Raw genomic sequence first — 27569 nt, 5'->3', positions numbered from 1 at the left:
ATGGCCCCTGCCTGGAGCCCGGCTCCCTCTCTGACCGTCCCCGCCCCCGTCAGCTGCTTTCTCAGGCTGGATCCGTCTGTCCTACTTTGTCTTCTGTTCCTTGTCCTGCTTCCTGCCTTGTCTCAGTCCCCGCGTCCCTCCCCTGCACCTCTTCCCCTGCCCACAGGGCACAGAGCTGGTGGAGATGGGGCTTCCTCCATCCCAGCTGGGGGAGGGCACCCTGTTCCCAGCAGGCAGCTGGCCTCTGGTGCTGCTTGGGTTTTCCCTCTCTGGACCTGGGAGCACCGAGGGCCTGTGGTCCTTGTGTGCTGTCCGGGATCACTGTGTCTGCACGGGGCAGGGGAGGGGGGTGTGGAGCTCTCACTCCTGCTGCAGGGAGGAAAGGGGGTCACTTGCCCAGAGTGGGGGTGCTGAGCTGCAACAGGAAATCCTACCCCACGCACAGAGCAGCTCCTCTGTAGGCCCTTCCCTGAGGGAGGGGTGCGGACGGTGCTGGGTGAGGGCGTCCGCACACAGGCCTGCAGAGCGAGGGTCCACCCTCTCCCCGTGTACACCGAGCCAGGGGTTCCTGGGCAGAAGCTCTTGGCCTGTGGCGCCCTGCGTGGGAACTGTGTTAGACCGCTAACCCTCTGTTCTCGGAAAGGAGAAGGGTGCTGAGCCCCACGGGCATCTCCACCCCAGCATCTGCCTTTTACTGGCTGCATACCCCAGAGGCCTCGCTCCGAGGAGAAGGCGGGCAGGGGGCAGCGTCCTCCCCTGTGTGCTGGCCCTGGGCTCCTGGGGCTCCAGGCTGCCCGGCGGTTGGGGGGTACCCTGCTTGAGGCTCCTCCTACCCTCCCTTGGTCCATCTTCTTCAGCCAGTCCCAGGCCCTCCCCACCTCGGCCTGGGTGACTGGACTCCGAGCCGGTCCCCTCGGAGCCAGCTGACCCCTGACCAGCCACTGCTCTGTCCTGTGGGATGCCCCCCGACACGTCCCCTACTCCCGTCGGCACACTGCACTCCCGTCCTCCACGACCACCCCCGAAGGGATGGGGGCCATGTGTGTGGCCCTCACGTGTGGTGCGTGCACGCCCCTGCCGTGGCCCTGCCCATCCGTGTTCCGTGCCCTGCTGCTGTGTGTCCAAGGCATGACATCCTATCTGCGTGTCCCTAATCTTGGACCTGTGTGTGTGTGTGGGGGCTGTCCAGGGTCTCTGCTGCAGGCCCATGGGTGGGTGGTTGGGGGCAGTGGGGAGGCAAGTATTGTCCCCTTGTCCAGCCCTGGGGCCTCTGCTGTGCCCGTGGCGTGAGCCAATCTGACTGCCCACACCTTCTGCTTAGTCTTGGCCCCTAGGACTGGGCGGCCCTGGAGGAGGAGGAGGGGCAGGGGGAGGGAAGAGCGAGCAGGAGGGAGAGGAAAGAGAGCTCTCCAGAGGGAGCTGAGCTGGACCAAACAGCAGGACCCACGGTGGGGGGCGGCACTGGCGTCAGGAAGCTGGACGGGGAGGGGGGGGCACGGAGCAAAGCCAGAGACTAGGAGGCTGGCTGTCAGTGCCGTGGCTTCCGGGGGGGCAGCAATCCAACTCTGGGGCTCTGGGGAGCCACTGAGTGACCCGCGAAGGCAGGGTGGGCTCCGGCCAGGTTTGCGGGCGGAGGGAGAGGAGGAGGCGGAGACCTGCCAGCAGGTGAGGCCGAGCCGTGCAGGGAAGTAGTGCTGCCCCCTCGCGCACCAAGTAGAGGCTCAGACACTGATGCTTGACCGGGGCCCACGGGCCTGGGCGGGTCAGGGGTCCCCAGGGTCAAGAAGGATAGAGGACAGGGTTGGGGGCTGAGGCTGGGTGGGGGTCTTTGAGCGTGGTTTTAAAGGAGTGCGTGGGATTCCAAAGCTGAGGGTTTGAGTGGGGGGTCCCAGAGAGGAGTTGGGGTCACAGAATAGATGAGAGCGTCAGAGCGAGGTGAAGGGGTCGCAGCGGGGTGAGAGTGTCACCGAGTGGGATGGGGGATCACAGTGGGGTGGGGATGACAGGGTGAGGGTGTCAGAGCGTGATGGGGGTGTCATCCGGGCGGGGGCTGCATCAGGAAGGAGCAACCAGGGCCTGGGGTCGAGTAGGACAAGGGGCGTGTGCTCAACATGAGATGAGGTGTCTGAGGGCAGAAAGTAGTGAGATCCTGAGTCAGGCAGAGGCTGGGTGAGGGACAGAGCTTGCCCCAGATGTTGGGACGGACTGGAGTCCCCCGTGAGGCCCCGGTCCTGTGGCTGGAGGTGGGGGCTGCTGGGGGGTCTCCCAGGAACCTCCCAGGGTTTATAGGTCCCCTGCCTTGGTGTCAGGGTGAGGACTCAATTACCCTCTCGGTTTCCATGGAAGTTCTGGCTGGAGCTGCCCAGGGGCCACCGTGGGTGGATGCCCAGCCTGCAGGCAGGGGGCTGGACATGAGCTTGTCCTCGGTGGGTGTGACCTGGTCTGGGAGGAGGGGGCATGGAGCAGAGCCGGGCCAGCTTGCCAAAGATCCAGGGGCTTTTCCTCCAGCTGCCCAGGCAGCTCATCACACCCAGAGTGGGCTTCTCTCTGCTCAGCAAAGCCCTTTTCTAGGACCCTGGCCCCTGCCCTGACTTGGGCAGAGGGCGTGGCTTTGCAGAGAGGGCTACTGTTTGCAGCTCTACTGCCCCTTGGGGGTGTTTGGGGTGTTCAGGGATTGGAGAGGGAGAAGGGAGGGTAGAAGGCCCCCCCCCACCTGTCTTCTGGTACCTTCTGGACCCACTCCGTGCCCTCCATGACAGCCTGGGGGCATTCCTGCCCCTCTGCCGTGCATGCTGGTCATGCCCACTGCCAGGGCCACGGCCCCTATGAAAGGCGCAGCCCAGAGGGTGCAGAGGGCCCCCAAGGTCACGGTTGCTGGGGAGCTCTCCCCTCCCTCTGCCTGGGACAGGCCACACCCATGCCCCCAGCATGACCACTGCAGGCACCTGTGTGTGAAGTGGACGCTGGTGAGAGCCGGGGTGCGGGCCCCCCAGGCTCTGGCGGGCAGGAGCTCACTGTGTCTCTTCTCGCCGCAGACTGATCCCACCCCTGAACCAGCTGGAGCTGCTGCGGAACCTCAAGAGTAAATCTGGGCTCACCTTCAGGTCAGCAGAGGGGCTCCTGGGGGGGTCCTCGGGGAGGGGCAGGCAGCTACAGGATGCCCCGGGGTCTGGTGATCTTGGTGGTTTTCCACTTCTGCTGACTCGGTGGAGGCTCGCATCCCCAGAGGGTGGCTGGTTTGGGGGGTGGATACGGGGGTGGAGCGCCAGCCCCACATCTCCCCGGAGCATTGGGTGGACGCACCCACTATGGCGCTTGCTGGTTCTCTTGTAATCCCAAAATCTGTGACTCTGGAGCGTGGGGGGCACAGAGCCAGGTGTGCGGGGGAGGAGGGCTCACCTGACAGTAGGGTGGACAGAGGGACGGCCGCCTGGGCCCCCATGCCCAGGGTAGCCCCCAGCGGTTTGCCGCCTCTGAAGAGCTGTCCGTGGGGTGGAGCCGCCGTGGGGGGTGAGTGGTGGCCCTCGCCTCTCCCCCTGAGATTTGTCCACGCCCTGGAACCTGCGAACGAAACCTTATTTGGGAAGTCTTTGCAGATGTTATTAAGTGAAGGATCTCCACACGAGATCATTCTGGATTAGCATGGGCCCTGAGTCCGATGATAAGTGTCTGTATAAGAGACAGCAAAGACGGCCACACGAAGGGAGGCGGAGATGGGGGCATGTGGCCACAAGCATGCTGAGGCCTGGGTCCCGGGGCCCCTGGGGGTGACTGGGGCGTTTGTCACCAAGTGGGGTTTCCCCTGGGCCTGACTTTGGGTACTGGTGACCTTTATTCCTCCCACTTCTCCCTGTTCAGATGGTGTGTCTGTCTTGTTGTGTTTTGGGGGCAGATCACTGGTTTTCTAGAGGCGACAGGTCCCCAGCTGGGGAGGACTTTTACCCCAGGAAGGATCACCCCCAGAGTCTCACTCACACCCGGTTCAGATGACCGGGATGCTGGGATTCCAGACTCTCTGAGTCGCTGAGCTTTTGTTGAGATTTGGACATAGGGCTGATGCTGTCATGGGTTGAGACTTTGGGGTGTTGGGGTGTAAGGGGCATAGAATGTAGTGAGTTGAATGGTGGCCCCCAAAAGATATGTCCATGCGCTGGAACCATGAATGGGACCTAATTTGGGGAAAGGGAAGGTTTGCAGATGTAGTTAAGGATCTTGAGATGCGGTCACCCTGGATTAGGGTGGCCCTAGACCCAATGACACCGTCCTGAAAAGACAGACACAAAAGAGAGGCCGTGTGACAAGGAAGCAGAGACCAGAGGGACTTGGCCACAAGCTCAGGGGCGCCCGGGACCCCAGGGGCTGGGAGAGGCAGGGGGACCCAACCCTCCAGCCCTGGGGGCGGGGAGGGGGCTGCTGACCGGCACCTGGATTTCTGACTGCTGGCCTCCGGACTGAGAGGGAAATTCCCGTTGTTTGGAGCCACCGGATCTGTGGTCCCAGGGACACACAGGGATGCGCGGCAAGCAGCCCTTGGCGGCTGAGGTCAGGGCGGCTGTGGGATGGGGCAGCGCAGGGCTGGGGTTCCCACGGAAGCCTTTGCACACCGTGTCCCTGGACCGCATGGAAAGGGGAGCCCAGGAGGTTGGGGCTGGTCCTCAGGGACCCCAGCCCCAAGCAGGACGTGTGGGCACGCCCTCCTGCCGCCTCAGTTACAGGCGTTCGGCCAGTGGCATCAATACACCAGGTGCTCTGCAAAGGTTTCGGCGGTGCCCCGAAGAGCCCACTCGGGCTCCCCTGCAGTCGTCCTGGGGATCCGCCGAGTGCAGTCCCAGCCTCCATCCTTCTATTCCTGTTCGTGATGAACGTTGCCACTTGGCGTCATCAAGCCACGGGCAGGGTGGGCTGAGCGCGGTCCCAGGGCTGTGGCCACGCGGAGGAGAGTGATCCCGTGAAGCCCAGTGGAAGAACCGGAGCAGCTGTCTGTCCCGAACACGGATTGTGGAAGCCGGACTCTGTTAGCATTTCCGTCTGCGCTCACTTCCTCCGTGAAACTTAGTTAATGTTGGTGATTCTCCTTAAAACCTGGGGCCATAACCACTTCCAGAATTCCCTCTCTCCTGCAGGCCTGCCTCCTCGGGCCCTCCAGGGGCTCTCGGGGTGCGTGGGCCTCAGGTGGGCGCCAGGTGGGGCGGACCGTGGTGGGTGCCTGGCGGCCCTGCTGCTAACTGCTTTGTCGCTTCTGTTTAAAGGAAGGAGCCTCAGCCGGAGCCCTCTCCAAGGTCAGTGCCTGCTTGCCCCCTGCTGCCCGGGCACGTTGCCATGAGCCGTGCTGGTCCCTCCCTGTCTGTGCGTGCCCACGTGTGAAACTGTGTGTCTGGACCCCGCCGGCCGCGCTGTGGGCCCTTAAATCACTTTGCCTGTGCTCAGCAACCTTGTCCCACTGCTCCAGGGTGGGGCAGCCGAAGGGCAGGTCCCTCTGCCCGCCCGCCCGCCCAGCCTGGGGCCCTAAGGCAGCAGATCTGTGAACACCCCCACTCCGGGTCAGGGCCAGACTCTCAAGCCCTGTATCCCGCCTCTTTGGTGGAGACGGACCCCCCCAGTGCTGTGTCTGCCTGCCCAGCCTCTGCAGGTGGGTTAGCTGTCAGGCTAACTAGAGACCGGGGCCGTATCTGCGGGCAGAGAAGGGCGGACAGCCATCTGCTGTTTCCCTGTATTTAAGGGAAAATCCTGGCTATTTCATGACTGGCAAGTCTGGTGGACCCCAGCCTGCGTGTGTGTCACTGTGCTGAGTCCTCTGAGCCCGGGGTCCCCTAGCACCCAGTCCCCCGACCCCGGGCCAGAGTCCGGCTGCCCTCCGTGAGTGCCCTTCTGGACCGTAGGCGACTCAGCTGTCCACTCAGTTTGTGGAGCTGGAGTTAGGCTGAGCCCTACCCTCCTCCGTCCCCCGAGTGCCCCAAAGGGGACTGACAGCCTATGTCTGGAATCAAAAAGAGTGACCCTGCTTTTGCCCCGAACCAGCCAGAGGAGCAACGGGGACGAACCCTTCACAGAGGCTCAGAAAGCTGCCAGGGGGCCAAGCTGCTTTACCCGGCATAGAGAGCTCTGTGCTCATCATTGGGGGGAGTGGGAAACGCATGCCGGGCTCCGCCTGGCGTGTGGGGGACCAGGGGGCTGCCTCCACTTCCTCAGGCCCCTGGGCGCTTCTGCGTGCCGCACCCTGAGCCCGGGGGAGGCGGGCCCGCGGCTCTGCCCCGTCCACCCGAGGCCCCCCGGCCTGATGCGGCTTCTCGTTGCCCTCCCCACGACCCTCGTCTCAGCCTCTCTCTCTCTCTCTCTCTCCTGCCCTCCCCCCAATTTGGACACTCTTGCCTGCCCCCCCAAGTGCCTTTAATCTTGTCACTGCCCTTCTTGGGCCCCTTTCACGTCCGTCTGTCTTTGGGGAGGAGGTGGCTGACCCTGAAAGCAGGACTCAAGGTGAGGACACACGGGAGCCCTCCCCCGGGCTCTCCGGTACGTTCTGTGGCTCCCCTCTCCCTGCTTTCCGCACACCACTCCTCTGTCTCCTCCCCGTGTGTCGTGTGTCCCTGCCTGCCTGTGACCCAGTGGCTTCCCCGAGGACCAGCCTGGCCCAGCCCTCCTCCTGGCATCCCTGGGCTGAGGCCCTGGGATGCACACTTATCAGCTGGGTGTGGGAGGGCGGCATTTCTGTCCCATCCCCCGGGGCAGCCGCAGACCCTCTCTCTGGCAGCTGGTGCATAGTAGGGATGCAGGAAATTGTTCTGCCACTGGGGCCCACGAGGGGGTGGGTCTGTCCCAGGGCTGCTGGGCAAGGGGACCCTGCTCTGGGAAGTGCTCATGGGGGTGTGCTCCCCCCGGCCCCCCTGCCCCCCACCCCATGGTGGGCGGGTGGTAGTGGCCAGGCCGCTGCCTGCCACCTGTACCCCAGGGTCCTGCTGGCGCTGACGGTCTGGGCAGGTGGATGGGGTGGGCACAGGGACCCTCACTCAGCTGCCGAGAGGCCCCCTCCCGGTCTGGGCTCATGGTGGGCATGCGCCCCAGCGGTGTGGGGGTCCTTTGGCTGGGCAGGACCCACGAGGCTGTGCTGGAGTCAGGCCAAGGCCGTCTGGGTCAGGGTCAGGGTGTGGGGGGCAGGCCTCGGGTCTCGGGCTGTGCTGCTCTGGGTGTGTCTCCGGCCTGCCCTCTGCCCCACCCCGTTTCTCACTGCCCCTCCCCCTGTGCCTGGAGGAGACCCCCGTTCTCCAGCTGCTTTGCCCCCGTGTCCGTGTGGGTCCCTCTGTCGAAGGCAGCAGTGTGCTGTGTCCGAGTGCCTGTCTGTTCAGTCTGGTCTTGGGGAGTGTCTGTGGGCGCCCTTCCACCCACGTGGTCCCCAGGCCCCCTGGGCTGGCCTGCCCGCCCCTCTCGGGGCCCTGCTGTCGGCTTCTGTGGGCAGGAAAAGCCCCTGAGCTGGGGGTCCTTGCCCCCTCGAGCCCATGGGGCCGTGCTCAGGGAGGCTGTGGGCGCCGGCAGCCCAGCTCCCTCCAGCTCTGGTCGGGCTCTCTGGGTACACTGCCCCGTCCAGGGGCCACTGGCCACGTGGGACTGTGTCAGTTTTCGCTAAGTACAGTTAGCCGTGCCTCAGGCTCTGAGACTCGGGGGGCGGGAACATTTCCCCAGGAGATTGGGCGTTGGGGGGCCCTGGGTCGTGCTTCTAGGCCCCGTGTCTGCGCTGGGAGAGACAGCAAGGCTGGTTGGGGGGTTGCTCAAAGCTGGAGCCCTTCTAAGGTGTTGGAGGCAGAGACCATCCCCCCGTCGTCCTCTTTCCCTGGACAGAGTCTCCAGGTGGTGTGGGGGGGCCGTGTGCAGGCCTGCGGAGCCCTGGGAGGGGGAGCACGAGGGTCCCCGTCTTCAGCTGTGGTGGGACTGTGGCTGACGTGAGGGTGTGCCTTGGGAAAGAGCATTTGCCCCAAATTTGAGGGGCTTCTGTGAGCAGCCAGAGCTGCTGGGTGGTGGGGGGTCGGGTCCAGGGGATACTGAGTGACAGGGACGCTCACCCCCACGTGAGAGTGCTTGCTGATACAGCTGGACCCCAGGTCCCTACCCGGGAGGACCCTGCAGGGAGGAAGTCCCCCCTGGAGGGGATGGTGGCTCGTGGGGGGGGGCGTGGCCCTCACAGCCCCCCGGGCCACACAGAGCTCTCTCAGAGGAGCCTGACCTGCTCACCCCGTGGGACTAGCAGAGCGTGTCCTTTCTAGTGGCTGGTGAGGTCCTGTTGGGGTGCTGGCAGGTGCCACCAGCGTTTACCTGTGTGGACGCTGGGCACGGAGGCCTGGAGCTGGTTTCCACGGGGCGGGCGGGGGGGCGTCGGTGCGTCTGGTTCCTCGGACCCACGGTGTGAGGGCGGCTATCTCGGCAACAGCTGTGGAGGTGGAGGGCGGGAGGGAGGCTCCAGGAAAACGAAAGGCTCTTGTGTGTTTAGTTTTGCTCAGAAATGTGCACGCGCTGGTGCATAGACAGATCGCGGGCCTTCCGGGGCAGGTTCTCGGGGAGTGTGGACCCCTGGGGGGCTTTCCTAAGGAGCTGCCGGCAGGTGCGGCCCGCCGGCCCAGGGCTTCAGCACCGAGCCCCAGGGGAACCGACGTCCACAGTCCCCTTAGATCCACGCACCCCCAAGGCCGCTTTCCTGAGCTTCCCTCCAGGGTAAACTGAGGCCACTTCCGAGGGCAGCTGGTGGGGCCTGGCGGAGCCTTGGTGACTGGTTTGTGACACCAGACTGCACGTTTTTCCTCCCTAAAATGTGTGCTTTCCGGAATCCTGCCCATCTACAACCAGCCTTTTGCAAAGTCTTGCCCATGTATTATTTTTTTGTTGGCATGAATATAGCAAAAAATAATACATCTTTAAAAAGACATGGCCCAAAACTCTGACTCTGGAAGGAAAAGGTATTTTTGGAGGAAAAAAAAAACCGGGATTTTTTTTTTTTTTTTCTCCAAAAATAGGGCACTGTTTTCTTTTCCAGGCCGGCGGGAGACTTTATGTGCGGCCCTCTCAGTGTCGTTGCTCAGATCCAAGTGCTGCTGGTGGACCCTGAGCCCAGAGCCGCCCTGCGGGTGGGCCCGTGCGTCCTGTCCGCCCGTCTGCCAGGACTAACTGTGCTCTCCTCATTTCCAGTAAAGGCAGACCGTGCAGAGAGTCCCTGTGTGGATGCTGCCCTGGACACTCTAGGTACCGCGGGCGTGTCGCACGCACCGACCATTGCTGCACGGCTCCCCACCTCCCCTCCCGCGCCAAACACTCTGCTTACTAGAGGTTCTAGATGAGCGAGGGCGAGGCTGGCGCCCCCCTCCCCCGGCCCCCCAGGCCCCAATTCTGATTGGCAGCGCGACCTCCCCGTGATTCCAAACGGCCTCCGGCTGACCGTGGTGCGGCCGCACCAACATGCCTTTCTCCCCAAGCCAAACGATGCCCTGCTCCAAGCAGGAGGGGGGCCGGCCAGGGGCTCGGAAGCCCAGAACGGGCGCTGGGGGCTTCTGGGGTCCTCGTCGCTCTCTGGGGAGCCCTTTCTCCGGGGCTCGCCAGTCTAGCACCTCTACTACGCACCCGAGGACGGCCACCCTGGCCCGGCCGCCTCGCCCGCGGGAGGCAGCTCCGTCCTGCGTGTGCCGGGCTCCCCACGGTCCTGACACACCAGACACGCCACAGAGCCAGAGGCCCTCGGCTCCCCCTTCCCACTACAGGCCTGGTTTAGGGCGGACTGGAGACGGGACGGTAGAAAAGCCACCCCCACCCCAGCCCTCTGCACCGTGGGCTCCTTGTCCGCACCTCCACTTCTCTGTCCACGTCTGCTGTCGGGTGTGTGGAAGCGTCTGTCCTCTTGCTTGCTCTGGGCCCCCCGCCCCCGTCTCCCTCCCGCCTGCCCCCCTCCCTGACCAGTGCAGTGTGTAGCCCTGCCGCGTGTGGGCAGCTGTGTCCGCCTGTCCTGTGCATGCGGTCGGCGCCGGCCCTGGAAGCAATGGTGTCGAGCGGCGGGCGTGGGGAGGGGCTGTGCGGCAGGACCAGGGCCCCCGGGCGGCAGCATGCTTGTCCGTCTGCATCTGTGCATGCTCTGAGTCCTCTCCCGGAGAGGGGCTTGGAGGCCTGCCTCCCCCAACCTGTCCACGCTGCCTGTGTGTTCCCGGAGGTAGGCGCTTGGGGGAGACTTGCAGCCGCAGGAGTGGAGACTTGGGGCCCCAGCAAAAGCTGTCCTGCTTTACAGAGCTTGTGGGGCCGCACGCTGGCCCTTGGGTCAGGGGCTGTGGTCAGGCTGCTTGGGACCAGAAGGGCCTGAGGTGCCCACGGCCAGTCCAGGAGGCCGGGCCAAGCTCAGCCCTGCTGTGTGTAAGTCCCACGAATGTCACTCTGTCCTTTGCACTTGCCCTGGGCATCCGTGGTCCAGTGTGGGCAGGGCCGTTCTCCCAGAGGACGCTGGGTCCCTCACCGCTGAGCCGGGCCCCGGCTGTGCAGACCCAGGTGTGGTCGATGGCAGGTGGGGCCTCCCACTCGCCCCGTCCCTGTAGAGCCGGCCCCGGGTGTTTAGAGTTTCGCTGTAGGGTGGCAGGTGGGGGAGGAAAGGCTGGGGCTTGGCTTTCTCCCCCAGGCCCTCCCGAACTTGCTCCCCAGTCCCGTGTGAACGCCAAAGTGCAGATGGCAGGAAAGTGCCCCTTTCACACACATGGTGGTCTCATCGAGGGCTCTTTCCCCTGCAGCAGGTGGCCAGAGCCCCATCCTTCGTGTTTGTTTGCTTCTGTCCTTGGCCTGTGAGGTTAGGGCAGCCCTCCCTGGACACCTGTGGGAGCAGGAGCTGCGTGGGCACCTGGCCGTGGGGCTGGTCTGGGTGGCCGGGGGCTGGGCGTCTGCAGGCTGAGCTGAGCTAGCTCAGGCATCCACACGGTGACCTCCTCCGGCACAGCGCCCCTGCCCGGTCTGGGCCTTCCAGGGGCTGGGACAGCAAGGCCTTCCTGTGGCTCCGTCCTCGAGGCAGCTGCGTGGGGTCCAGCGCCTGGGGGCTTGGGGGCGCCATGGCTTCCGTGGTCTCCCTGGACCAGGTGTTGTTCTCCACTGGGAAGGAGAAGGTCATCTGTGCCGAGGGCCCCGCGGCACACCTGGATTTGGGCGTCCCTCAGCTCCCATCTGCCCATTCTTGGCCTTGTGCTGTTACGGGCCTGGGGCCAGTGTCCCGAGCAAGCAGACGTCTGCCCCACTCCCGAGTGGGATCCTCACTTGAGGCCGACTGCCGGCTCTTGGGGGCTCCTTTCTTCCCTTTTTCCCTGTCCCACGAGACCTTCGATCTAGCAGAGGGACCATCTCCGCTGCCCGGGGGGAGGGACAGGGCACTGGCTGGGACTGCAGTGTCCAGGCGGGATAGACCAGGCCCCTGGCCACTTCTTCTCCGTGGCCAGTCATGTCTGCGCCGTCCGAGGGACCTGTCTCGGCTGTGGGTCCTGGTTGGGGTCGATGGAGGCGGTGACCCAGGGGAGCCACACGGGGGTCTGGCGACGTCTGAGGGGTCAGCAGGTGATGGCGGCCTCCCAGTGACAGCAGAGACCCCACTGGGCCTCCGGGCAGGCTTGTCGCACAGCCCGGGGCAGCACGAGGCCTGGCTTGGAGGCTGTTCCAGGAAGTTCTGTGGCTCCTGCCTGTGGCTGGGTGTGAGCAGGTGTGCAGGTCACAAGAGCCTTGCTCTGAGACAGTGGACACTGTCCGGGGGAGGAAGCGAGTGGCTGCTGGGTCCCCGGGCCTGACCTGCGCCCGGACCATCATGACCCACTCGTGCCTCCCAGTTGCTGCCCAGAGGGTACCAGACCCATCTTCACAGCTTCCAAGAGACACGGGGCCGGGGCCGGGGGCCCGAGGACGCCTGCAGGGCTGTGGCCGGCAGGGCTGCCCCCTTCCAGTGGCCTCGGGCCAGCAAGGCCTATTCCAGCGAGGCGGCCGGCAGGGGAGGTGCGTCCACTCCGTCCCTCTGGCAGCGTGGGCCTTCAGTCCCACACCCGGTCACATCCTGTGTGTGGGTGTGGAGGCTGTGCTGGCCCTGGGTGCAGGGTAGCTGGACGGGCCCACGCTGCGGAGCCCACAGGAGGCCCTCACCCCCTCCGCGACGCCCATGCTCCTGCTCCCGACCCAAACCCTTCCTCCAGGGGGCTCCCGGGGCTTGGCAGAGGCCAGTGGTCAGCTGCAGACCTCACCCCTCCAGCCCCTGGGGCAGGCAGCAGGGGGAGGGGGCTGCTGCGGGGGCAGGTGTGCGGTGTGGTGGGACGGGCAGGGGGACCTGCAGGGCATTTGGGGGCCCTCATGTCACCTTGGAGAGGGAGGCCTGACAGGACCGTGTGGAGAGGACTCTGACACCTTTCCGTAGCACCGAAAGTGATTTAAGTGTCCACTGACCACCTCCCCAGCCAGGCTGAGCCCCTGAGTGGCCCTCGGAGCGCCCACCCGCCTGCGCTCCTTGTCTCCCTGCCCCCACCCCCACGTGTAGGCGTCAGCTGTGAGCGTTCTTTCCAGAGTGATTTCTCTTGCTGTCTTTCTGTGTGTGTCCGCCCTCCTGTCGGTCCTCGTGGGAGCAGTCAGAAGGTCAGTTTGAAAGACCGTGTCTTCTCCAGCCCCCGAGGCGTGGCTGCCAAGGGAAAGGGGTCCCCGCAGGCCCAGACCGTCCGGCGGTCACCCAGTGCCGACCAGAGTCTGGAGGACAGTCCGAGCAAGGTGCCCAAGAGCTGGAGCTTCGGGGACCGCAGCCGGGCTCGGCAGGCCTTCCGGATTAAGGGTGCTGCGTCCCGACAGAACTCAGAAGGTGGGTCAGGCCGCTGCCCTCCCGCGGTCCAGCTGCCCCTCGGGCACCACTGGGAGCCCTGCAACCCCCTTGAGCAGCGGCTCCCCCTTTTCCTTTTCTTTTTGAGGTGAAGTCACGTAACATAAAACCAGCCACTTTCAGGCGAACATCTCAGTGCAGTGAGCACATTCACAGTGTTGAGCAGAGACCCCCTCTCTCGTTCCAGAGCATTCCATGCCCCGGAGGAGACCCTCCCAGCCCCCGGCCACCACCAGTCTGTGCTGGATATTTCACACACGTGGAATCACACGCCGTGTGTGCCTGTTTCCAGATGATTCCACACTGGGTCGCCAATCAGGCTTCACGCCTGTTTATGGCGGGCTGATGTTCTGTTTTTCCTATGGCCGTAGCACACTGGGTCTGCCCTTCGTCCACTTTTCAGCCATCGCGTGGGCCTCTCCTCGTGGCCTCGGCAGGATAGAGGGCAGGTTTCCAGAGTGCCGGAAGGCTTCCCTGACGCTGTCCCCGATGAGCATGTGCTGTGGCCCCCTCGGTCCCCGGCCGTGTCTCCGCCCCTCATGGGCCGTGTCTCCTTCCACCTAGAAGCAAGTCTCCCTGGGGAGGACATTGCAGAAGACAACAAGAGTTGTAACTGCGAGTTTGTGACCGAAGATCTGACCCCGGGCCTCAAAGTCAGCATCCGGGCCGTGTGGTGAGGCACTCAGTGTCCAGGGCAAGGGGCCTCCCCACAGAGTCCAGGAGGGTGCTGTCCGCTGTCCCTGGGGTGCGGGTCCTTTGGGGGCTGGTGATGGCGCCCGTGGCCCCTCCCGTCATGGCTGTCCTCTGCCCCTCCTGGGTGTGGAGCACCGAGGCTCTGAGGGGGCAGCCAGGAGCCGCCCCCGCAGGGGTCCCGGGTAGACGAGGGTCTGTCTGCACCCCAGGCCCAGGAGTGGCCTGTGTATGTGGCAGGTGGGTGGCTGGGCCAGATCACTGTGACGAGTCCTCTGGTGGATGCTCTGGGAGATGCTGGGGGGGCCCAGGGCAGGGGCCAGCCCAGGGCTCACAGTTGTGCTCCCCCAGCGTGATGCGATTCCTGGTGTCCAAGCGCAAGTTCAAAGAGAGCCTGCGGCCATACGACGTGATGGATGTGATTGAGCAATACTCGGCTGGTCACCTGGACATGCTGTCCCGCATCAAAAACCTGCAGTCCAGGCAAGAGCCCCCCCCCCCCCGCCTGCCCAGCCCCAGGGCATGGAGGCGGGGTCCTTCTGGGCCAGTGTGGCCCCAGTGTGGTGGTGTCCCTCAGGGACCAGCACAGGGGTGGGGTGCAGCGTGGGGGTCCACGCGCTGCCCCCCCAGAGGGGGGATGGTGGACAAGGCTGTGAGGACACGGTGGTCGGCCCTACCTGCTGCCGCCTCCGGGCTGTTCCTCTCTGGCCCCACACCGGCCCTACGTGGGCGTCCTGCTGTGTCCTCATGTGGTCTGTTTGTTTGAATATTTCTGTTGTCTCTCCTTTCTCACCCCCCTGCCCCTGCTACAGTGGGCAAGCGTGTATGTGTGTGTGCATTCACATGCATGCACGGGCACACGTGTACTGTGTGAATGCACACGCGTGCACGTGTGTATTGTGTGAATGCGCACACGTGTGTGCACGTGTTCGGGTATCTGTGGTTACATGCATGGGTGCATGTGTGTGCATACACGTGTATGTGTGCGTGTGCCGGGTGCACGCACGTGCATACACATGTTATGCATGTGTGTGGTGTGTGCATGTGCCTCTGTGTGCTGTGCCATGTATGCATGTATGTGTGAGCCGTGCACACCTGTGTGCGTGTGTGTTGGGGATGGGGTTGTTCTCAGGAGATGAGGCTGCGGGTTCGTGACCCCCATCAGGAAGCAGTGACACTACACGGGAACAGAGAGGCTTGTCCACGTCCCTGCCTCACGGGGGGCTCCCCACTCCCCCAGCAGGAAGTGGGGCTGGGACGCACGTCTGAGGCCCAATGACGGCCGGGCACACACCGCTCTGCTTGTGTGCAGCCGTGGGTGTGAGGACAGGCTTGTTCACTCCCGGACTTAGCTGCACACGCGGGCACAGGCGTGTACACACAGGCACACAGGACACGTGTCCACCCCCGTGTGATACACATGCTGGCACATGCATGGGCACGCACGCACACACATGCACGGACACACAGACACATGGATACACGCACACACATGGACACACGTGCACACGCAGCTACGCCCAGCCTCATGCCCACATACAAGCATTCTCTACGTCCATGACACACTTGTACCGCAAATACACACGTGCTCAGAAGTGTGTGCCCTCTGCCACATCCAAAAAAGTATGTGCGTGCACGTGTGTTTGTGGGGTCTGTGAGGAGCCCACAGGGCTGTTGTTACGGGTCTCTCCTGAAGTGGGTCCCATGGTTCTGCCAGTCAACGCTCCCTCCCCTGCCCAGGGTCCCTCAGACTGGGCCGCTGCAGGCTGTCTGCCCCAGAAGCCTGGGCCCCGGCTGGGAGAAGGTCTGGACGGTCAGGGGACAATCCTCAGGGTCAGCCCAGCTCCTGGGTAGTGTAGTCCTCATTCTGGGGAGGTCAGTGTGCGCCTGCCTTGGGGTGCTTCCCCAGTCCTGCAGTGGGACGCCCAGGAGGGGTCCCTCTGGGCCCGAAGCTGCTCCCGTGGGGCGGGGACCCCTTCCTCCACACGGACTGAGGCTAGGAAGCCAGTCGCTCACTGTCCTCCCCAGAGCATCGGCTAGACCTGCGTGTGAGCAGATGTGTGCGGTCTGTGCGAGCGTGTGAGCGGATATGTGCGCCACTGTGCACATACAAGCAGATGTGTGCGAGTGTGCGAGCCTGTGTGCGTGCACATGTGTGTGCTCACGCGTGAGCGTGCACACGCCCAGCTGTGTGTGTGAGAGAGCAGCGCGTGTCTCGGCTGCTGGGCCTGCTCCCACATCTCTCTCACGGAGGCAGATTTTGTTCACCAGGCTCTTCTGTCCTAAACATTCCCTCTCCCCGCTTTCTGTCTGGAAAAGCAACGGAAATGGGCCACCCCAAGGAGCCGGGGTGCTCTGCCCCTCCCTGGCAGAGCGTCACGGCTGTCCTTCGCGGCGGCTCCCGTGCACACACCTGCTCGCACGGCAGGCCTGGGCCCGGCCGTGAGGCGGCAGCTCCCCGGTCCCGCGCTCGCCCGCACACGGGACAGATCGGGTGCCGCCCCAGCCAGGCGGGCGTCGCGGCCACTGCACTCCGCGTGCAGCGTCCCTCAGCCGACTCCCCTTCCGTGCTCTTCACGATGCATTTGCTGGTGTCTCTTTTCTTGTTCACTCGCCAGGATAGATATGATTGTGGGCCCCCCACCCCCTTCAACTCCCCGGCACAAGAAGTACCCCACCAAAGGACCCACGGCCCCTCCGAGAGAGTCACCCCAGTATTCACCTAGGTCAGGATGCCAACCCTCTCCCGCCTTGTCTCTGTGGAATGGCCAGCCCCCTTCGCCCCAGGCCACATGACGGCAACACCTGCCCTGCATCTCCACACAGAGCAGCATCGGGGGGAAGGCTGCGCCCCGTGGGCCCCGGGTAGGCGGTGTCAGGGTGGCCTTGAGCTGCTCCTCTTTGCAGGGTCTGGGGAAGCTTGCCATGGGGGGCTCCTTTCCGTGGACATCCCGAGTGACGTCTGCCTGGGGGGTGCTTCCTGGGCAGAAGCAGAGGGGCACCACTGTGAAGATCAGATGTGTTCAGAGCCGCGGGACTCCATGGCTGGTGGAGTCCTTCCCGCCCCAGCCCCTCCGGGGCTCTCCCCCGACGCCCTCCCCTCAGTGGGGCTGACCTGGGCGGTTCCATGGATCTGAGCAGGTCCTGTTGCTTCTCTTGCCTTTGAACTGTCGTGAAGAATAAATAGGAAAGTCCCTGCCAGGTGCCCAGCAATGGGCGAGGCTCCCAGGGAATGCCCGAGAATTTTGGAGCTTTATTTCCGGCCATCGGAATGAGCATCACTGGAGCTGGTCCCGGCTGACCGGCAGAGAGAAAGGCGAGAGCACGGTTAGGTGGTGAGTTAGCAGAAGTAGCTTCTGTAGTGACGAATTCAAGCTTCAGGGCCTTCCTGCCTTCCTGGGGAGATTCAGATGACTTTTGTGACCTGTGCCCCTTGGACAGGTCTGGTCAGCTGGGGGAGAGCAGAGCCCCTGGGGCAGGGAGGAGGGCGAGGGCAGAGGGGCCCAAGAGCATCCCAGAGGCCAGCAGGGATGCTGGCAACTGGGTCCAAGCTGGCTGGTGGAGGGACTGGTGTGTTTGACCCATCTTCCCCGTGTGCCAGGATTTCTGCATGTGAGGCTGAGGGTCAGCACACTGGACATCTCAACCCGGTGGCTCTTCCATGAGAAAGGAGTCCCTGGGGGAGCAGGCCTGACCCAGGGCAGCCTCAGACAGTGTTTGCTGGTTCGTGTTCTCCAGCCTTGAGATTCAAGCCCATCCTCCTGGGCTCTGTGGCAGGGGGTGGCACTTGGGTCCTCAGAGCCATGAGCCGGGAAGGTCCTGCAGCCCTCAGGGCCTCCCAGGCCTCTGGACCGCTGTGGCCAGAGGACACACTTAGTCACACAGAAGGGGCTGGAAGGACAGTGTGGGCACATGGGGGTTAAACCTGACTCCTCCGCCTAAGGCCTTGGGGAGGGATGGCCCAGGCCCCTTGGAGGGCCCTTTCCCAACCCCCTGCCCGCGGCAGCTCCAGGCTCCCAGGGGGACCAGCCAGGCAGGTGGCCCGTCATGTGGCAGGGGTGAAGGCGCTGAGCACTTATGCCTGGACTGTGTGGACACTTGGAAACACCAGAGAACCCTTCTCCCTCTCCATTCTCCACTGGCGTCTGCTTGGAGCCCGAGGGTCCCCCCGCTGTCCCCCATCGCTCCTTGTCCTTGGTGCATGAGGCAAGCATGCAGCTCCGTAGAGCATGAGGCTGCACCATGGCTGACGCAAGTCCCAACCCCTCTTCTGCTTCATGCAACAGAAAGAAAAAGCCACCCCAAGCCCCACTCCCCACCAGAGGCAAACAGGGCGGCCTGTGGGTAAGGAAGGACGCCGAGACCTGGCCCCGGCCAGCTCACAGGGCGCCTGCCAGCGTGTGGGAGCCATGCCCTCCTGCACTCAGAAACTTGAGGAGGGCCTTGTGCTTGAGGCTCCTGGCCAGAGACAGGCGGGGGCTACCTGGCCTCAGCCGGGGGGGAGCGCTGTGCGCCCAGCAGGCGTGGAGTGGCTGACCCAGCAGCTTGTGGACAGCCAGGGTCTTTGTTTCTGAGCTCCCACGTAACATGCGGGTCTCTGGCGCGGAGCGTTAGGAGCCCACACCGCAGCGGTGGCCCTTCCTGCTGCGCAGGACCCAGCTGCTATCCCCCTCCCACATAGAAACCTCCTTTGCCTCTTACCCACGGCCTCTTTGAGACGAGCTCAGCAGCGTTCCGCATCCCGCACCTGCGTTCACACAGCACACGTGTGCACACGTGCTCACGCGCAGCAAGCACACACAGCTCATGTACACACGCAGCAAGCACACATAGCTCATGTACACACGTAGCAAGCACACAGCTCATGCACACACGCAGCAAGCACACATAGCTCATGTACACATGCAGCAAGCACAGCTCATGCACACACGCAGCAAGCACACAGCTCATGCACACGTGCAGCAAGCACACACAGCCCACGCACACGCGCAGCAAGCCCACACAGCTCACGTACATGCACAGCAAGCACACACAGCTCACGCACACGTGCAGCAAGCACACACAGCTCACGCACACGCGCAGCAAGCACACAGCTCATGCACACGCGCAGCAAGCACAGCTCATGTACACATGCAGCAAGCACACATAGCTCATGTACACGCGCAGCAAGCACACAGCTCATGCACATGCGCAGCAAGCACACATAGCTCGTACACACGTGCACACGTGCAGCAAGCACACAGCTCATGTACACACGTGCACATACGCAGCAAGCACACACAGCTCACGCACATGCGCAGCAAGCACACAGCTCATGTACACGCACAGCAAGCACACATAGCTCATGTACACGCACAGCAAGCACACAGCTCATGCACACGCGCAGCAAGCACACAGCTCATGTACACACGTGCTCATGTGCACATGCGCAGCAAGCATACACAGCTCACGCGCACACACAGCAAGCACACAGCTCATGTACACACGTGCACACGCACAGCAAGCACACAGCTCATGCACACGTGCAGCAAGCACACAGTTCACGCACACGCACAAGCACACAACTCATGTACACAGTGCTCATGTGCACACGCACAGCAAGCACACACAGCTCACATGCACACACATGCACACACGCAGCAAGCACACAGCTCATGTACACGTGCAGCAAGCACACATAGCTTGTATGCATGTGCACACGCGCAGCAAGCACACAGCTCATGCGCATACATGCACATGCACACAAGCACACACGGCTCATGCACAGCAAGCACACACAGCTCACGTGCTCATGCGCAGCAAGCACACACAGCTCACACGTGCAGCAAGCACACACAGCTCACGCACACACACAGCAAGCACAGCTCACGTGCACACGTGCAGCAAGCACAGCTCACGCACAGCAAGCACACACAGCTTACGCACACACATGCACACGCATGCAAGCACACGGCTCACGCGCAGCAAGCACACACAGCTCACATGCACACACGTGCACACACGCAGCAATCACACACAGCTCACGTGCACACACGCACAGCAAGCACACAGCACATGCGTGCAGCAAGCACACGGCTCGTGCACACGTGCAAGCACACATAGCTCAGGCACACTCACGTGCACATGCACAGCAAGCACGCACAGCTCACGTGCACACATGCGCTCACGCACATGCACAGCAAGCACACAGCTCACATGCACACGCGCAGGAAGCACACACAGCTCACACGCGCAGCAAGCACACACAGCTTACACGCACAGCAAGCACACACACGCTCATGTGCACACACGTGCACACGCAGCAGGCACACACAACTCATGTGCACACACGCACAGCAAGCACACAGCACATGCATGCAGCAAGCACACGGCTCGTGCACACGTGCAAGCACACATAGCTCAGGCACACTCACGTGCACATGCACAGCAAGCACGCACAGCTCACGTGCACACATGCGCTCACACACACATGCACAGGAAGCACACAGCTCACACACACACATGCAGCAAGCACACACACGCTCATGCGCACATGCACAGCAAGCACACACAGCTCACGTGCACACACAGCAAGCACACACAGCTCACACGCGCAGCAAGCACACACAGCTCACATGCGCAGCAAGCACACACGCTCACGTGCACACACGCAGCAAGCCCACACACTCACATGCACATGCACAGCAAGCACACAGCTCACGTGCACACACAGCAAACACACAGCTCACACGCACACATGCAGCAAGCACAGCTCACGCATAGCAAGCACACACATGCACACGCACACAAGCACACACAGCTCACATGCACAGCACTCACACACGCTCATGCACACACAGCTCACGCACACGCACAGCAAGCACACAGCTCACGTGCACATGCACAGCAAGCACACACAGCTCACGTGCACACACAGCAAGCACACACAGCTCACGTGCACATGTGCAGCAAGCACACAGCTCACGCGCACATGTGCAGCAAGCACAGCTCACGCACAGCAAGCACATGCACACGCACGCAAGCACACACGGCTCACGCGCAGCAAGCACACACAGCTCACGTGCACACACAGCAAACACACAGCTCACGTGCACACGTGCAGCAAGCACAGCTCACGCACAGCAAGCACACACAGCTTACACACACACATGCACACACACGCAAGCACACGGCTCACGCACAGGAAGCACACACAGCTCACATGCACACACGTGCACACGCAGCAATCACACACAGCTCGTGTGCACACATGCACAGCAAGCACACAGCACATGCGTGTAGCAAGCACACAGCTCGTGCACACGTGCAGCAAGCACACACAGCTCAGGCACACTCACGTGCACATGCGCAGCAAGCACGCACAGCTCACTGCACACATGCACTCACACGCACATGCACAGCAAGCACACACATCTCACACACGCAAGCACACACAGCTCACACACGCAGCAAGAACATACACGCTCATGCACAGTAAGCACACACAGCTCACACATGCAGCAAGCACACACACAGCTCACAGCACACGCGCAGCAAGCACACACAGCTCATGCGCACACACGCAGCAAGCACACAGCTCACGTGCACACACGCAGCAAACCCACACAGCTCACACGCACACGCACAGCAAGCACACAGCTCACGTGCACACGCAGCAAGCACACAGCTCCCCCACGCGCACACGCACAGCAAGCACACAGCTCACGTGCACACGTGCAGCAAGCACACACAGCTCACACACGCAGCAAGTACACACACGCTCACACGCACACGTGCAGCAAGCACACAGCTCACGTGCACACGCAGCAAGCACACACAGCTCACGCGCACACGCATAGCAAGCACAACACGCTCATGCGCACATGCACAGCAAGCACACAGCTCATGCGCACACATGCAGCAAGCACACACGCTCACGTGCACACACGCAGCAAGCACACACAGCTCATGCACACGCACACACGTGCAGCAAGCACACACGGCTCGTGCACACACGCAGCAAGCACACACAGCTCACACACACGCACACACGTGCAGCAAGCACACACGGCTTGTGCACACACGCAGCAAGCACACACAGCTCATGCTCACGTGCAGCAAGCACACAGACTCCCCCTGGTTGGCAGTGGCTCTGTCTGCCCCCTCCATGGTGCGTTGGCGGTTTCCTGTGTTGGTCCGTGCCCCTCCCCCATCTGGTGTGCATGGAGGTGTGGCTCTGGTCATCTGCTTCTGTTCCTGCCACACACGTGGCACTCTGCCCTCCCCAGACCCCTGTTGGGCTGAGGACCACGTGGCACATTGTGTAGGAGTAAAGCTCAGAGGTGGGGGCAGGGCATGGGGGAGGGGAGCTGAGGGGTGCGTGGTCCCAATCCCTCCACTTTACTCCTTGCTAATGTGCCAGCCCACTGGAATGGAACAGGAGCTCAGGTTCAGAGCACAGGGTGAGACCAGGTGCCCCATGTCCACCTGTCCTGGCACCCTGCTGCCCCCCTGGTCGGCTCTGGGCTCAGCCTGGAGCCTGGATCTGGGGGGCCGTGGCCTGGCCCAGGAGGAGAGGGCCACGGGCCCCGCCGTGCCCACCCAAGCTCATGCTGGGGGGTGGGGTCTCTTCCCGGCAGAGTGGACCAGATCGTGGGGCGGGGCCCAGCGATCACTGACAAGGACCGCACCAAGGGTCCGGCTGAGGCAGAGCTGCCCGAGGACCCCAGCATGATGGGCCGGCTGGGGAAGGTGGAGAAGCAGGTAAGAGGGGCCGAGACGGACCCTGCAGGCAGGTCCTGGAGCTCCAGGGTGGGCCACTGCCCTCTCCTGGGAGCTGGTCCTCAGGGGCCATGCATAAGACCTTGCACTCGGGGTCTGCTTCTGGGAAGCAACGAAAGGAGCTGTGGGGTTTACCCGAAGGGGCCACACACACTGATGGGAGGGGTCAGAGGCTGAGCTCCTGCTGCGTTTGCTTCCCACTGCTTCCGTACCTCTGTGGGGGGCAACCTGGAGTCCTTGTACCTCCGGGGAACAGCCCAGCGTCCCCCCATCTCCCGGGAGCAGCCCGGGCCCCCCCAACGAGCAGCCCGGGGTCCCCACCTCTGGAGAGCGCCAGGCCTGGTCCAGCAGCTCCCCTTGCAGGTCTTGTCCATGGAGAAGAAGCTGGATTTCCTGGTGAACATCTATATGCAGCGCATGGGCATCCCCCCGACGGAGACGGAGGCCTACTTTGGGGCCAAGGAGCCAGAACCAGCGCCGCCGTACCACAGCCCCGAGGACAGCCGGGAGCACGGGGACAGGAACGGCTGCATCATCAAGCTCATCCGCTCTGCCAGTTCCGGGGGCCAGAAGAACTTTTCGGCGCCTCCAGCCGGGCCTCCGGCCCAGTGTCCACCCTCCACCTCGTGGCAACAGCAATGCCACACACGCCAGGGCCACGGCACCTCCCCTGTGGGGGACCACGGCTCTCTGGTGAGGATCCCGCCCCCGCCTGCCCACGAGCGGTCACTGTCTGCCTACAGTGGGGGCAACAGGGCCAGCACGGAGTTCCTGAGGCACGAGGGCGCCCTGCGGGACAGCGACACGTCCATCTCCATCCCGTCTGTGGACCACGAGGAGCTGGAGCGCTCCTTCAGCGGCTTCAGCATCTCCCAGTCCAAGGAGAACCTGGACGCGCTCAACAGCTGCTACGCGGCCGTGGCGCCCTGCGCGAAAGTCAGACCCTACATCGCGGAGGGCGAGTCGGACACAGACTCGGACCTCTGCACCCCGTGCGGGCCCCCGCCGCGCTCCGCCACTGGGGAGGGCCCTTTCGGCGACGTGGGCTGGGCCGGGCCCCGGAAATGAGGCTGCCCGCCGGCCTCTCCCTGACTCTTGGCCTTCCAGGTTTGCAGATGGGACTCTCCGGGGCCCTTTCCTTAGAGCGACACGGGTGGGGGGTTTGTGCGAGGCGACAGGCAGGCGGGGGGCTCCTTGGTCTCACGCACTGCAGGCTGACAAAAGTTCTTTTTTAACAAGGGGCAGCCAGGCCGACTGTGCCCACTCTGAGACCGTTGGCCCGGGTGTGAGCGGGGCTGATGGCTGAGGACAGACCCCTGCCGGTGGGGGGGAGGCGTGGGGCCGAGGAGCAGGGCCCGGGTGAGGGTGGTAGCTAGGGGGCAGGATGGGTGGCCTCGAGGCCTGGTGGGGAGGGAACCTGGGCCTGTGGCTATGGCGGCAGGGGGTACGCTGGCCCCTGGGGCGTGGCTTGTCCTTGTCCCTCCGTCCCTGCCCCCGCTAGTCTACGCAGGGCAGTCAGGCGTGATGGGTGACTTCCAGAGAGCTGCTGGTCAGCGCCATCTCCCCCCGACCCCGGGTTCTGAGCCAATCCCAAGTCCAGGATGCTGGCCTGGAGAGGAGACGGTGGGGCCTCAGGACCTCCCAGCGTTGGCTCCTGGGGGGAGGGGCTGCTCCACAGTCTTCTGGAGGAGGGTGCTTGGAGGATCCCCCAGCCACAGGAGATCTGGGGATGGGCATCCCCGTGTTCTCTCTCTTCTGCTCAGGCTGGGCTCTGGCCACCAGGCCACGGCCAGCACTGAAATGGAGACCCGTGTGCAGGGAGCGTGCTGGGGGCATCCCCTGGGCTGGGATCTTGTTTCCGGGTCCCAGGGCCAGGCGGGTTGTGGTGGTCCCTCACTGGTGCCTTGGCAGGACCCAGGGCTGGATGATGATGCTCTAACTCCTGGGAAAAGCCTTCAAAGCCCCTCAGGGGTTGGTGAGATTCCCTCCCTCCGCGGAGCTGAAGCAGCTCTATCCTGTAGGAAGCCTCTTTTGTCCCCACTGGGGCTGACCATCTGCCCCCCTGCTCTCCACTGACTTGTCCCTTGGCTGTGACTTCTTGGGAGTAAGGGATGCCCATCTCCACCCTGGGCCTCAGGGAGCAGGGCCCCCATCTCTCCTGTGGTAGGCACCTCGACCCCAGGGACAGCAGTTTTGGGATCTCCTTTCTGGGCCCTCAGCAGTCGGTGTGGGGGGCATCTGGCATTGGGAACCGTAAGTCTGGGGGCCTGACGCTCTCTCTGAGGCAGTGACCTCTGGTGCACTAGGGCTGGGCGCAGCGAGGCCCGCTACGGAACGACTTCCCCAGAAAACTAGCTCCTGGGACAGCCTTGCTGTGACTTGGACCAGAAGTGGTCAGTGAGAGAGTCGGTCCTGTCCTCTGGGAAGGGTGTGGAGAGCTGTATCTGAGGGTCCTGGGCTCTGGGCATGGGGTCCTGGAGTGATGTCTGTTGGCCAGGCAGGGACCACGGCTGTAGGCCCTGCCCCCTCCCCTTGCCAGAACACCCCGGGTCCTGCCATGGGCACCTCCTTGCCTGACGGGCAGCCAGAGGCTGGGCCGGCCTATCCTTGCCCAGAGTGGGAAGCCATAGGCTCAGAGTTGGGAACCGCTGCTCATGTCAGGGCCCCAGCACGAGGATGTCCCCCTTCCCAGCCTCCGGGAGGGGCAGGCGTGGAAGTAAGTGGCCCCGTGGCCTGGAAGGGAGGCCACACTGGCTTTCCCTCGCACGGATGAACCTTGTTCCTGAGGGCAGTGTTTCTCTGGCTTTGGGCCTCACAGTGATGAGAAAAGTCCCTGCCTGTGCGGATAACGTGGGTACCTGGTGTGGCCTGTGTGTCGTGGTCCTCCCATCACTGCCTCCCTCTGGGCTCAGCCCCCTTCACCCTCCCACCATGGGGGACTCGGGCTGCAGGCCCCCGGGCAGGGCATGAGCCATGGGGTGACACGACCACATCCGTCCCCAGCTCTGGCCAGGCTTTCTCGAGGCCCTGGGAGAGTTAGAGCCGCGGTGCCAGCAACAGGGACCCCTCCCCAGTCGGGGGCTTCAGGCCCTGGGAAGAGGGGCCCTTCGTCCCCACAGAAAGACTGCTGTCCCACACACTCCCTGTGCCGTGCGCCCCGGAGGCTGAGGAGCTGGCCTTGGATGGGCAGGGGGGGTCTCCCAGGCTGCAGCCGGGGGGACGGGCTAGCCCGCCGGCAGGTCCTGCATCCACGGGAGGGTGTGAGGTCTCCTGCGTGGAGTCTCTGACTCCTTGGAAGGGAGGCTGGTCTAGGGGCACAGTTTGGGGAGATGGTGTTGTAGAGACGCCTTCTTGGGACGTGCAGACCCAGGCCTGAGCAGTGTGCGTCCCTGCCCTGGGGCCCCCCCTTCGGAGAAGAACAGCAGAAGGAGGCTGGTGCTTCCACGGAACGTGTGGGGGGCGTGTGTGTGATGCGAGTGTGGCTCAGGGCAGTTGTCACCCCTTGGCAGGTGCAGCAAAGGTCTCCTAAGACAAGGGTTGGGCTGGAGTCTGCGCCCCCCACAAGCCCACACTCCTGTGCTCACATTCAGCTCACACATGTGCACACGCATGTGCGCACCCACACACACTTGTCCTCATGTGCGCACATGGCGTTCCTGATGGCGGTGGCCCTCGTCTGATCTCTGTCTGGGTCTGCCCACTTTAAGCTCCAAGGAATGAGCAACTTTGAGTGACAGGTGGCCCTTGGCTGGGGTTCTGCTGGCCCAGCAGCTGTCCAGAGCCTCTGGTCAGCTGGATGCCACGACATGGCTTGGGCCAGGGAGGTTTGGGTGTCCGGTTGTGACCCTGGGGCCCTGGCTGGCTCCCTCTGCCCTCCTTGTCCCCTCCCTCCCTGGCATGTTGTGGCCCCACATCTCCCCATCGTCACGTAAACTCATGAGCCGTGGCCTCACTAGGTTCCCTGGAGGACGGAGGGGTCCTGGCCACATGGCAGAGGCTCCCCCTGGCCTGCCCACCCTTCCCCTCCCTATGGGAGGCCAGTCGTCCCCTCCTCTGCGGCACTGACCTCAAGCCCCTGTTCGGAGGCCCCGGGACCCCACACTGCAGGGGCTGCTCTCTGGAAGCCCAGCAGGAGGTCGGGACGTGCACCGCGGCCAGCCCTAGCTCCCCAGCCCAGAGCGCACGTGCCAGCCAGGCGGGGTCGGCGTCTTTAACACGGTGGTTTAGTTTAACTGACCTTCTCCCCTCGTACTAGGCTGGAGTCCCCCGGTGGTCACGGATTCAACACATTAACACAGGAGAGAAGGGGGCGGCATCCTCTCCTCTGCCGGCCCCCACATTCGGGGGGCACTCCGTAGAGCAGGTGCCCCCCGCCTGTGCTGTTTGTGGATGGAATCGGCCCTGAGACGTTTCTAGATGCTTCTTGAAGCCCAGAGGTGTGGACGGCCCCTGGGAGGCCTTTGTAGAAATGCTGATGTTTGTATCTATTTCGTATTCCCCAAATTGTAAATAATGTACAGAGCGGCGGGCGCTTGTCCCTGATGTCACACTGCAAGACCAGAGTGATGACACGGCGTCCCACCCTCTGATGTCACGAGCCCTTGAAATAAACACGGTGTGCAGAGGGACGGTCTGACAGCCCATGGAGGGTTTGGGGGCAACCCAGCAGGGTGGCTGAGTCCCTAGCAGCCGGTGGGGCTCCGTGCCCCTGGTGCCCCCCAGTGCTCACTGGCTCAGAATCAGACATGCCCTTCCCTGACCGACGCTGTCCTGAGTGGTCCTCAGCTGCCTTCCGTGACCCCGGAGTGGATCTTCAGGCCACCTGCTTGGATGGACTGATGCTGGGTGAGGGGCAGGAGGGCCGGGTGGGGCCCAGAAGTAATGGGCTGCCTGCTTCTAGCACCCAGGGGAGGCTGTGTGCTGTCCCAGGCCAGCTGCCCTCCTGTGTTTCTGCCCCCTGGGGCAGGCTCCGCTGGGCCCCTGCCAAGCACTAAGTAGGAGGGACAACCAGGGAAGGCTTCCTGAAGGAGGCAGTGTGGTTGGGACTGGGGGCTTGCTCCTTTCTTCTATCCAAGAGACCCGGGAAAGCCAGCTGTCCAGGCCAGGACACTGGGTAGCCCCTGGAGCGTGTGCGAGTGGGGGCCACGGTTCTCTGGGTATGCCATCTTGTGGGGGGGTGGGGGCTGACAGCAGACCCCAGGAGGAGACGTTGGAGGGAGAGTGGCTTTAGCAAACAGGGTAGAGAGAGTGAGGAAAACACTCTCCCTGGCAGGTGAGA

At 63.4% G+C, this 27569-nt stretch overlaps 1 protein-coding gene across 16 annotated transcripts in view; it reads left to right on the top strand.

Moving 5' to 3' along the window:
• The window catches only part of KCNQ2 (potassium voltage-gated channel subfamily Q member 2), a 54417-nt gene extending 27498 nt beyond the window's left edge, over nucleotides 1-26919 (top strand). For 2 of the 16 annotated variants that reach the window (XM_036084880.2, XM_036084862.2), the window contains 9 exons: nucleotides 3036-3104; nucleotides 5250-5279; nucleotides 9169-9222; nucleotides 12600-12823; nucleotides 13406-13514; nucleotides 13883-14014; nucleotides 16150-16257; nucleotides 22150-22273; nucleotides 22655-26919. In XM_036084880.2, coding sequence (XP_035940773.1) covers nucleotides 3036-3104; nucleotides 5250-5279; nucleotides 9169-9222; nucleotides 12600-12823; nucleotides 13406-13514; nucleotides 13883-14014; nucleotides 16150-16257; nucleotides 22150-22273; nucleotides 22655-23359 — 1555 coding nt within the window. In that variant the 3' untranslated portion in view covers nucleotides 23360-26919. The remainder of the gene's footprint in view (nucleotides 1-3035; nucleotides 3105-5249; nucleotides 5280-9168; nucleotides 9223-12599; nucleotides 12824-13405; nucleotides 13515-13882; nucleotides 14015-16149; nucleotides 16258-22149; nucleotides 22274-22654) is intronic. The other 14 variants (XM_036084946.2, XM_036084919.2, XM_036084909.2 and 11 more) reach the window with 10 other exon arrangements.
• The last annotated feature ends 650 nt before the right edge of the window (nucleotides 26920-27569 follow it).

This window comes from Halichoerus grypus, chromosome 10 (genome assembly GCF_964656455.1).
Source record: "Halichoerus grypus chromosome 10, mHalGry1.hap1.1, whole genome shotgun sequence".
NCBI classification, from domain to species: domain Eukaryota; kingdom Metazoa; phylum Chordata; class Mammalia; order Carnivora; family Phocidae; genus Halichoerus; species Halichoerus grypus.
Note: the sequence above shows the minus strand (reverse complement) of the source record. Positions and strands in the feature narration are given on the sequence as shown.